The 12,859-nt window shown below is 36.0% G+C and overlaps 1 protein-coding gene across 3 annotated transcripts in view; it reads right to left on the minus strand.

Moving 5' to 3' along the window:
- Nucleotides 1-678: 678 nt before the first annotated feature.
- LOC121356188 (pseudouridine 5'-phosphatase) overlaps nt 679-12,859 on the minus strand; it is a 72,872-nt gene continuing 60,691 nt past the window's right edge. For all 3 annotated transcript variants that reach the window (XM_041472349.1, XM_041472352.1, XM_041472351.1), the window contains exon 4: nt 679-1,088. In XM_041472349.1, the coding sequence (XP_041328283.1) occupies nt 912-1,088 (177 nt within the window). In that variant the 3' untranslated portion in view covers nt 679-911. The remainder of the gene's footprint in view (nt 1,089-12,859) is intronic.

A 12,859-nucleotide genomic window follows, 5' to 3' on the forward strand; every position in this document is an offset into this window, starting at 1 on the left:
TGGGCAGGCATGGTGATGCGTTAAGATTTTAGCCTTTATATTTTTCAAATCCTGTGCAGCATTAGTGCATAACTCTAAACTTCATATAAAGTGTTAACTACTGTCTTCAGAGTGTGGTCAGACAAAACAATTCCTCTGGGCCTGGAATCCAAGGACACTCTACAGCCAGAGGTCCTGAAAAGTATAAACAAAAGTAAATTGAGGGGGGAGTGGTGGGGAGAGTGATCTGGGGGAATATGACTTCATTAACTGAAGCTGGAATTGGACAGTTAACCTGTGATATGCAAACAGACCAAACTTTGTGTGAAAAACCCGTGACCATTGTCCATCTTGGGTGTAGCCGTTGTCAGGCTTTTGACTGCCCAAGGTTTATGTATTGAAGGCCTTTAATAAATACCCACTTTATTGTCTTAACTTTGTCTAGCCTCTATTCTAGGTAGCCTCTCCAAGGCATCAATGGGATGAGGAAAAGAATAAACATATTGATAGCAATAATGGTGTCAAAAATGTTTTAATGGGATAAAAGGCAATCCAGAACAGATTTCTGATTAAGATGTAAACAGTAAGTAATTCAAGTGGAAACAGAACAAGATGCTTCCAATGCAGTTACAATAAACTGTCTAAATAGCTCCATAATATTCCGAGAAAACATTATGATGTGAATAGAACAAGGCTGGATTCACTTAACAGAAAGATGCTGCTTTAATTTTGCATTTATCAAAAGGACAAATCATAAACATTACAGACAATTTATCAAAGGTAATGTGCAAAAGACTGAAAGTTAACAGGATTTTTCTGCTCTGGTTTTGAGGAAGAAAGTAGAAGATGAAAAACAATCATAAAATTGAAATAAAATTTCATTTCACTTAAAATTTATCTCCAGCCAAAAACATGTTCATAGGCATTAGGCATCAATCATATGCTGGTAAACCAAACAGTTCTGGTTTGAAATCTTCCATGGACTTCAGCACCAGTGTTGCCTCCTTTGTAAAATCTGGACTTAAATTTTCATCTGGAATCATGACCACTTGCATTCCTGCTGCCCGGGCTCCTTTGACTCCCTGTGGTGAATCTTCAAACACGAGACACTGAAAAACAAGAAGGTGAGGAGAAAAAAATAATTATGATGTTACTATGAACTTCTAATAGCTTGTTTTAAAAGAGAGAATGATCCTGAATGAAACTTAGTAGGAAAACTAAATTTTGTTCTTGTCTTAGACACCCCTAATTAGAACAAGAGCAAACCTCTCAGTTTGAACATCTGCACGGCAATTAACCTTTAATTAATTTCAATTCAAAAAACATCAATACACTTACTTAAATCCCAGAAAGTGGTTATCCAGATGTTCCTAAGTGCTTTAATAGGGATGTGTTTAATCACAAGTGTAAAGTAAAATTAAGCAAGTGCCTAAATAAGCAGGCAATTCAACTTTTTCAAACCAACTTTCAAACCTGCAAAATGGCAAAAGCAGTGTTTTCACTCATAGGTGTGGCATTTCCTACACACACAAGTTATGGGGAGCACTAAACTACCTAGGTCAACAATAGAACTTCGGATGAGTGGAGACAGACACTACTTATCAGAATAGTGCTGTCAAAGTCATACTCTATTTACTTAATTCTTCAAAATCAATGATGAGAAAGAAAACAAGCAATTATATTGGAAGGTTACATTTAGAGAAGAAAGACTTTAGTCAGGTAGAACTTCCATGCCTTACAATAGTCACAATCATTCCAGACTGCAGTTTGGAAGCAAAGCTAAAATTTTAAAAAATAATCATACATTATTTATGTGTATTTTGTAATTTAATGTTGGAATACTGAATAATAAACTAATAAGATAAACATATAAAAATCATATGATCTGAAATTTTATATAATGAAAGATAATGTTTCTGGAGCTAATTCCAGAATTTATATAATGAAGTGTCTCTTCCTGCCTCTTTCTGTCCATGACCTGCAAATTCAGTTTGGATTTTTGGTCATGGATAACCCAAAGCAACTTCTGGCATCCAAGGACCTGAAAAATTCTGACCTATACTGACACATGGTTTCTAACACTTCTCCAATTCATACTGCATTTATTATTAATATTAGCACTGCTACTATTATAATGCCAAAATCACTGCAACAAGTAATTTTAGTAATTGAAACCAGATATTGGGATAGTTAGGGCAATTTTCCTCACATCTAGTAATCAATGCTCTCAGGCATGGTGTTATTCCTGAGCCTGTCCTGTGCAGGGCCAGGAGCTGAACTTTGATAATCCTTGTGAGTCCTTTCAAACTCAGAATATTCTATGATTCTATGAACGTACAACATTATACTGCACCTTTTAGGTTCTGAAACACACAACTATTTCACTGCAGAACATAAAGGATGCACAGTGTTTGTTCTGGCTGTTCTCTAAAGGAACCAAGTTGCAACTTGCAAAAGCTTTATTACATACAAACAAAAACATTTTGCAAGATGTATTAAATGTCCGCCCCATATTTACCCTTCTATGGTATATATGGGACTGTGGATGGCATATATGGACTGTGGAAGGAGAAAAATGAAAGAACCCTCTCCTGATTTCCTTTCTTTTTAAAATATTTATTCTTGCCTTTCAACATATCAGCAACAACTTGGAGTTTGTGAAGTGAAAAGTAAAAGCTGCTTTCTACCTTGCTTGTAATAAAGTAAAACCTAATTAATAATTTTTAGTGAGCCAGAGGAATCACACCAATCTCTTTTGTGCTTATTTCCTTCATACGGTCACTGCCTTCCTGTTTGAACAATGTGATACTTTTAAAAGTTGATCATTATCACTATTACAAACTACAACTACGTAACCAGCTGATCCTGGAAAGCTTCGTACAATTGCTATTAGAATGGAAGAATGGCTCTGCCTATAGGTTTTGTTCTTAACAATAGCTTAGTTCATGACCTTAAGCACTCTGAGGACAATAAATGAAACTCTGACAGGCTTTGCTTTTTGAAGAATAAGCTTAAATGTTGCACAGAAGAGCATTAGCAAGGCCTTTCAGAAACCTTTTCTGATCCAGCTCATACAAAAGAATGTACTTCACTGCTCTGCCTTGAAAGACCTAACTGACTTCCATGATGTCACTAAGCTTACTGTATGAGAGGAGCCAATGATTATGGAAGGCAATATGCATAATGAAAAGCTTAACTATTTCCCTGGAACTAGACACAATTAAAACTCTTAATTACCAAAGAAACCAGGCAAATGACCCATAATTACAGTGTCTAGCATGTTACAGGAAATAAGTGTATTAGGTCTCCCTTATGTCTTTCTTTTTACTGAAACTTACTGTCAACAGCACAGTCACATTTTTAATAGATGACAAAAGGTTTACAGAGGTTCACACACAAAATGGATTTATTACACATAGAGATGTTAGAAACTCTTCACTGTCCTGGACCACCCACACACTAAATTTAGAGATATCAAAGCAGCCAAGTTCTTTCCCATTTTGCATAAATATTGCAACATCAGCATCACTCCAACTGAGAGACAGATGAGATTTATACAGACTTCAGCTGAGATTCTGGCTGCTTCTGTGCATTATTTCTAAAACTTGTGTCACTGATCAATACTACTTCTATGAGATCTCTCAAAAGGTCATACTAATATAGGACAGTTCTCACTTTGGAATGAACTAAATGCTTTAAAAATTACAGCAAAGTATATTAATTTATATTTCACTATATGAATCTAGAAAAAGAAAAATTAATCATGTAACCAGAGGAAGAAATAATATTACTGCAGCACCTCATTACCTCATCCTCCTACATTAAACGCAAAATATAAGAAAAGAGTGTTAGTTAGGCTCTTGGTATATACAGCAGGCCCTCTCTAAACTATATACTGCAAAAGTCTGGGTGGAATAGTTATGTGACTAACAAGGACATCCATAAGTGTTACTGCAGTTAGTGATAACCAAGAAAGCTGGAAGGATAAAAGATTAACATCAGTTTTAAAATTAAGATTTTGGAAGATCTGTGAATATAATATATATGCATAGGGACTGCTTATCTAACAAGTATCCTTGACTACATATGACACCACTACATCAGCTCTAAAACAGACTGAAGGATGAGACTAAAGATGCCATGATTTATATGTACAGAATTCATCTGCAAGTTTAACACTACCATCTATTGTTCTGTAAGAAAAAAATGAAAAGAAAGTTTTCATCACCTGTCCTCCAACGACACAGAAACATTTGGTATCAGAATGTGACATATTATGTTTTGGGCTTCTTAAGGATTGCATCTCACACTGTAACTTCTTCCTTTTTTAATTGATGTTTTTCCCCTTCCTAATCTAATCAACTGGTCAAAAGCATGATGGGAGATTTGTAAAATTTGCACTGTAGAAATATTTGATACCCATATACATTAATTTATATATATATATGCACAATAGAGTCTTCTATAAATGTTTAAGGACTAATTTAAATGTCATTATAAAAGCCTAAAAAAAAAAAAAAAAAGCCTCTAAAATTAAAGCCCCAGCACAGGCTGCAAGAAGAAATTCACCAAGTACAGCAGGTCTCGTGGATATCAGAATGACAGTTGATTTCTGTAAACCAAAAGGTGCTCAGGCATTCCATTTCTACAGATAACTTGCTGACCATTGCCAGAAGTGTTTTTATTCTTTTCTTTGTAAAAAACTAGCCCATACTATATGGTTAAAATTCAAAACTAAGTAGCATCTAAGAAGTAAATTATCAGTCTGAAACGTATTGCTACTGTAATCATGGCTTGTGGTTTGTTCAACAGCTTTTGTAATTTTTCCTTGCTCAATTTTTTTTAGATTTTCAAAATAATTCCAGTACTAACCAAATGTGTTAGTCATGTGAGTGACTCAGAAATTTTTAAGAACCATAATATAATTCAGAATACAACACAGATCCATCCATATCCCATACAAAATATTGAGATGCTTAAAAGGGGCTGTTTGTCATTTGTGGGAGGTGGTGGAAACTTGCAAAATGAGAGAGGAAACAACAGTTTTTACATCATAACACAGATGTTGGGCTATTTTTTAGCTCAATTTATATTTTCTTTTTTCTTATGTTTTCACTGTCCAAATACCTGGGAACAAGGGGAAAATGTATTTCTGGGTGACCCATTTACCATCAAAGTTACTTAAACATTGTTGAATTAATCCATTTTAAGCAGCTGCATTATTTGCAGTTTTGGCCTCCTACTGTGTTAATTCTCTGATGAATTAAGAAAAAACAATAATGAAATAATGTATTTAATGTTTCTCTCGTAATCTTTGGACTTACACTCCCTCCAGAAATAGTTGGGAAAAATTCCAATAGTGAATACAGTAATAAATTACATTTCATTTTATTTTAAGGACGTGCCAATTTGACCAGCCAGGGATAACAGAATCATAATAAATATGCTGCTAAGAAAGTAATGCAGCTTACAGCCCTACAACCTGGTTCCATTAAGGAAAATGAGAAGTAAGCCAAGATGTTTTTAAATGCTATAACAAACGAATAAACAGGAAACTAAAAATCAACTTAATTAAGCACCAGAAGATTCAGAATACTAACTACAACCACCATTCTTTATGAGTCAATGATTCATATTAAGAAGTGTTTGAAAATTACATGCACATATGCTTTTTAATTCAGATTTTTATTAACTCACTACTAGGAGTATGTTACAGACCAATATAAGAATCAAATTATTTACCATAAAATGTACAAAACAAAAAAATCATTAGCATAATTTCAAAAAGGAAAACAGAAATAAAAAAAGTGTTGCATCTGCACATAATTAGATCACTCTGGGTTTCTAGCTCTCACATAAATGCCACTTTACATTTCAGACCACACCATCAGTTCCTTTCTCACACACCAGTTCATGGAACATTATCTCAAGGAAGGCCAGAAGGATTAAAATGGTTTGGATGGAGAAGAAGGAAGAGAAATTTCAGATTTTTTGCTTGTTTTCAAGACTTGATCAAATGAAAGAAAGTGTTTCTGTGAGTGACAGTCAGGCCCAGACACAGTGGCTCTGTGAGGCAGGGAGAAGGTCACATTTACATGAGGGGTTACTCTGATCATTCCAGATGGCTGGAGCACTCTTTTCACAGAGCACTGTGTGTTTAGAGGACAGCACACTGGGAACTTTGTATGGTAACTTGTGTTACAGGCCTCAAGAAATTCTCAGGCGTTTCTGAAACAGTGTCCAATTATCCTGGCAGCAGAAATCTAACTCAATCAACTGCAGCTTGGATTAGCCATAGAAGGGTATTGTTCCTTTATGGAGAACACAAGGCAAATACTCAAGATGTTCTCTACTGAGGCTACTCATATTGCATAACATGCTGGAGTTTTATGTCACTTATCTCTAAAACTGGCCTAAAAAGTAATTCTGTACAATGAAATAGTTAATTTGTGCTGCCTTCCCTTCCACAGAAAACTACCTTTATCACACCCACTGACTTCCTTGTCATGTAATACACAACACATTGTGTGTTACACAATACACAATGTGTAATACACAACACAATGCACCTTGCATGCAGAGCTCAGAACTGCAGGACAAAATACACTGAGGGGGTGCATGAAGGCTATTTGGAAACACCCTATTCAATACATGTCCAGCCAAAGCAGGCTGCTCAGGTCCCTGGCCAGGTGAGCTTTGAGCATTTTCAAATATGCAGATTCCACATACCTCCTGGACACTTGTTCCCATACGATGAAACCATATGGTGAAACCAGCCCTATGGTGAAAATGGTTTTCCAAGAATCTAGGGGTTTCTTGTGTTCCACCTCCTGCCTGTTGCCTACTGCACGATCACTCTGCACCTTGGAGAAGAGGCTGAGCCCATCTTGAGAGCAAACACATCAGAGATACAAACCAGGTACACCCAAAGGAAAAACTGTTTTGATGCATCCAAATTCTAAGTCTTGAACTGAAACTGGAAGTAGGCACGAAAAGTATTTCCTGAATAAAAGCAATGAACTTTTTGCCACAGGGAATGTGGACAAACCCACAGGTGCAGGCTGCCAGAGCAGGTACCCTTCCTGTTTGTTTTGGGTAACTGGGCACCATCACTTGCCTACAACTGCCTCAGCAGGTGCTGCAGAAGGCACCTGATTCTCATGGAACAAGCTAATTTTTTTAAATCTATTTTGGCAATAGTTTGTTTTTGTTCTATAATGCCTCCTTGACCAGTGTTATTTTCCCACACAAAAAGATCAGCTTGCATAGTGAAATTTACAGGAATTTGATCTAAACATTATTTAATGATTGTGTAATCTTTAATGGATGTGTTAATAACAGCCCACATATGCTTCAGACATAAGGTCATTTTCTAGTTTCTTCAATAAAAAGAGAAAGGGTCTGAAAAGGCATTAACCTTTAAACAGGTTTTCATTGGGAGTGCAAAAACATAATGGAAAAGGTCCTTTTTTTTCTATTCAATACAAGCTTCTCACTGAACTGTACAAAAGAGTGTCACCAGTCTGGAGTGACTTGGTGAGATATAGCTGCATTACACTTTAGCTCTTCCTGATCAGGAAAAAAAAGAGCCTTTCTTTCAAAATTCAAAGCTGAGTGGTATTGTAGAAAATATTTAAGATTATTAGCATAAAACTCCAAGCACAAAGCCAGAAACTACCACCCTTAAATAAAACAAACAAAACACTAACAAAATTCTAACACGGATTTTCTATGTATTTCAACTACAGAAAAAAAAAAAAAACCCAAACCACATGAAAAATGGAAATTCTCTCTTCTCAATACAGATTTTCAGAGGGAAGTAGAGAAGAATGTACAAAACTAAGTTCGAAAAAAAAAAATTAACTCCTAAAGTTAAGAGGAGTATAAATGTTCCTGTTGGGCAGTATCTGAGTCACACAGGTTCATCCCTTCAACCTACCATGTTATACCTGGCATGCCTAAAGCTGACTGTACATGTAAATCCACAACAGCTATGCAAGTATTTCTGAATGTGCTCCTTCAACAGTAGCCCACCTGTGGCCATTGCGTCATGATAAGGAATGTCATAATTCTACAATTTATTTTTGCAACTGCAATCTAAAAATATCACATCTGAAATGAAAAGCCTCATTACATCAATAACCAGATCTATTTAAGTAACTGTCCTGTGATTTCAAAAGATGACTTCTCAGTCTTTTAGTTTGCAAAGCTGCTTTGACTCTGCGAGAAAATGAAACTCAGAACTCAAAATTTCTTTCATAATTCTCTTTACCTGAGAAATTATTTCTGTGTGCTAAATACAATATTTCTAAAAAATGTGAAATCTACCACCAAAAGTAAAAGAATTCATTATAAAACCCCTATTTCTATATGCACTATTTACAATATAGTTCCTTTTGGAACTATTTATTATGAGAAATAATTAATTCCATGGACCCACTCTCCTAACCCTGAATGAGGGATTAACTGTAAGTGCATTCAAGTTCTACTAGATCAATACAATTATTATTGGTAAAACCAAAATTTTTAATAAAAATGTATTATGTATTAAGAGGAAAGTTAAAAAAAATAATAATTTTTTTTTTTAGATTCCAGTAGAGAATTTGTGTTTTTCACATTAATCTCTAGCTTGTTTTTCTCATCTTCCTTTGTTTATTTTAGGGAAGCAATAGTTAGATAGGTATTTTTCTCTATGAAAAATGCAGAGAAGAAAAGCCAGTGAATATCAAGCAGTTTTATGTGAATCAACCATTAAAACAGGCTGCTCCTCTAGAAAATTTCTTTCTACTAAAACTCCAAGCCCAAATATTTCTGTAAATAAGAAAGTTAATATACTCTTAAAAATGAATTCACATGTAGAAAGTTAAGTCTTAATCTCAAAATATTTCAACATGTTTTTGCTGAAATTCCCCTTATATCTAGCCATTTTATATACCACATAGAAGCACTTTTTAAAATGCAATGATGACACAGTTATCAAGCTGCCCCTATTTTTCTATTAGACCAGCTCTACCAGATAAGAGAATGCTAACAGTCACTTCAACCAAGGGCTTTTAGTTCTTATTTTTGACTCAGGTATGCTTACAGGAAGAGTAATGGGTCATTTTCCATGAAAGGAATAAGGTGTGCATATAAATGAATGCATAATTAGAGTAAACAATGAACAAAAATAGAAAAATGTGTTTATTTAACTCTGTATGAACACCCGTGGACAAACACATGGTGTATATGGTCTCCATACAGATAGTGTCTCTCTGTGGCACAAGGCTTATTCAGTTTAAGAGATCCATTAGATCAGTAACTAACAGAGCCATGACACTGGCTTACCATGAACATTATTTTGGAAATACTAGCCATGGTATCAGTAACTTGTTACTATGCTTGTCACACAACTTCTGTCCTAACTTCTTTTGGGTACTCAGTTCTTCAAAGAAACAAGTTCATCAGTATCTGGGTTCTCATTAGCTTTTCAATATAATTTTTAATCTAAACCTCTCTCCCATTCTGTATATTTCAACCACAAATAATGTTCAGATTCAACAGGGTATAAAGCTGACAGATGGCAGACTAATTCAAAAAGAAAACTACCACACATTTGCCTGTAAAACAACCTCTCATGGGCAAAGTCCTCAAAACACTTCATCAGGCCATATGCTTAAGTGAAAACTACTTGCTCATCCAACAGAATAATGGCTTTATATTAAAAGTAAGAATCACTTAATGAATCTGCTGATCTGAAGTATCCTGCATTTGCTGACCTTCAACAGTTTGAGTGAATCTTTAGAAAAGGGATGAGGGTGGTTAATTTCCCATTTAAGCTGTGTCCATGTCTTTGAAACTTTTTGAATTGTTACTCTAAAGCTTGTTGCCACATCATTTTGCTATAAAATCATTAACTAACTATTGCTTTTTAATGGACCCCACATAATATACATATGTACACAGAAAATGTGCAAATGATATGTAAGTATTGTATGGACTCAGAATCACACTATTCCAGAATGGCTGGTTATAGTGTGGTGTTATAATGCTAAGGTTGTGGGTTTGATCCCTGTATGGGCCATTCACTTAAGAGGTGGACTCATGCTCCTTGTGGATCCCATCCAACTCAGAATATTCTGTGATTCTGTGATTCTGTGACTGAGATTGGAAGCAACCTCTGAAGGTCACCTGAGCCAACCTCCTGCTCAAGCAGGGACACCTACAGCCCAGGACAAGGTCTAGACAGTGTTTGAGTATCTCCAAGGAGGGAGACTCTGCCACCTCTCTGGGTTACCTGCAACAGTGCTCAGTCAACCTCATGGTGAAAAAGTATTTCCTGATGCTCAGAGGGAACCTCCTCTCTTTCAGTTTGTGTCCATTGCCTCTGACCACTAAAGAATGCCTGGCTCTTTGCATTCTCCCTTCAGGTATTTACTTGCATTAATGTTTCCCTGAGCCTTCTATTCTCCAAGCGCACTTTGCCTTTCGTCAAATGTGTTATGCTGAAATCCCTTAATTATCTTGGTGTCCCTTTGCTGGACTCCCTCCAGCAGCTCAATCTCTCTTGTACTGGGTAATGCAGAACTGTTCCCAGTATTTTCCAGGTGTGGCCTTACTAGTGCTGAGTAGAGGGACAAGATCAATTCCCTCAATCTGCTGGCAAGACACCTCCTCATCAGCCACCTTTGCTGCAATGGCACATTGCTGACTCATGGTCAACTCAGTGTCCACCAGACATTGTAATTACCTTTTTTTCTAACCACAGGAAATAAATCAATTGGGTTTTCTTTCCTGTTCAAAAGTGTGCAGCTAGATTCATTGCAGAGACAGATGGCACTGTAATGGAACTTGTAAATTTAAAGGTCTGAATGAAAAATGTGCAAAAAATACAGACAAAACTTAATGCTAAGTGACCATTAGAAAACCTATGATGAGCATATAAAGCAATCCATTAGGAAGTGTCTCAGTCACCCCAATACTGATATAAACACATTTCTTCATAGTTAAATCAAAGACAAATTGTGTTCTCTGCAAATGGCTGCAGTCAAATTACAGAGAAGCACCTGAATGAGAGTTAATGTGCTTATAAGACATGCTCAGATGGAAAAGAAAAATCTGATTTTTCTCTGTGTTAACAAAGTCCATTCTGCTTTCTTCTATTTAAAAACAAATTATGTGTATTTATATATTAGTTAAACTACCATGGCATACTGGAGTGATTTTACATTGCTCTAACCATCACAACACATGACCTGAAAGAAAGTACCTCTAATAAAGTAATACAATGAGTTCAGAAATAGATGCCAAGATATTGCCAAGAATGTGGATAAATTGGCAAGCAACTGAGGGCTACAAGCAGCATTTTACTGATAACTTGGAAGCTTCAGCACTCAGACATTATATAAAGATTCCCTAGGGAAACCAGACTGCAGCAGGTGTGTCAAGGTGAAAAAAGTATCACTGCCACACAGTCCACTGAATTATATGTTCTGGCTACCAGGTAAACTATGCTGTGACTAAAAAAAAAAAAAAAAAAGAGGATATGCTGCCTTTCAGATGAACATGCAAAAGAGAATCTTTGTGATTCAGCACACAGGAATTGGTGCAGGTGATTTTTTTTTCCTACTTTTGTTTCTGTTTTTTTTTTTTTTGTTTGTTTGTTTGTTTGTTTGTTTTTTAAGAAGTTGTAGTGATCTATTATAGTCTATTTCTATTATATTTCAGGTCTTTGCTAATTGATTCCAGCTGCCTCTAGTGAGCTTATGGGTAAGATTCATCATTCAATGGAGAAAATTGATAAATGAAATAGCAAATATGTCTAAAGATTGAGGACTGAAAATCTCATCCACACATAAAGACTGACTCTGGGATTTATGTTCTGGGTCTGCAGATCTTAAAGGTGTGGCTAAAAATACCTGTTTTATAGTCTTCAAAGCTTTGTAAGTTCCAGTTTTAGCAAGCAGAACAGTGTGAGAAAAGACACCAACAATTTTTTTTTCTCCATTGACCTTGCATCTGCAGAAAAAACCACTTCAGTACTTTTAAAGCCATAGAGAACAGCCTCCTCATTGACAACAAAACTATGAGTTTAAAAGGTAATTCTACTGGATATCAAGATGATAGATTAAAACTGTAAAGAAACAATTACTCTGTCTAGAAACACTGTTATTATATGCTCAACTAGGTCACATTTTAACTTTGTTACAAAAAGTAACAAGAAGAAAATCTTACAAAATCAAGTGATAATTATCCTTTTGAGCTAGTTCACATGGATACCCCAGTATCTTACACCTTGATGAGGAGTGAAGATGTTGTTCATGACTCTCAAAATGTTTTTCTAAATCAGATGTTCTTGTACTTTGCAGTGGTATTGCTGCAGGCTTCCAGCCAAGGTTCAAGTTTTACTATTTTCCCCATAAACTAAAAAAAGTTTTCTCTCTGCTTTGGTTGCCTTCCTGGCTACCTTCTTTGAAGAAAAGGAACACAGTTCAGGTAGGCTAATCTTAATGAATAAGAATCTCTCCTTCCAAGTACTCTGTGGTTATGAAACATAATATTAATACTATTTCAAAGAGCATGTATGGAACATAAGCACCTAAAATGGACATGTTTCTACAGAGAGGGATCTGAACATTTTCATATGCCGAAATACACACATATATGCAAACACATTAGTTTATGTGATAGAACTGTATAGGGGAAGAAGAATAACAGAAACAACATGGGCAGATGGGGGAGCCTGAAACACCCTGGGTCAGCTGCTCACAGACACACCCCAGCAGCCACACACACCAGCAGCCTACCAGAAGTTCATTCCTGTGCTGCCTGATGGGGCAGGATGAGCCCCAGCAGCCCTGTGAGACCCTGGTCCAGCCACTCCTGGTTCCATAAGGCCAGA

This window comes from Pyrgilauda ruficollis, unplaced genomic scaffold, assembly GCF_017590135.1.
Source record: "Pyrgilauda ruficollis isolate IOZ18807 unplaced genomic scaffold, ASM1759013v1 scaffold29, whole genome shotgun sequence".
In the NCBI taxonomy this organism is placed as follows: Eukaryota; Metazoa; Chordata; class Aves; order Passeriformes; family Passeridae; genus Pyrgilauda; species Pyrgilauda ruficollis.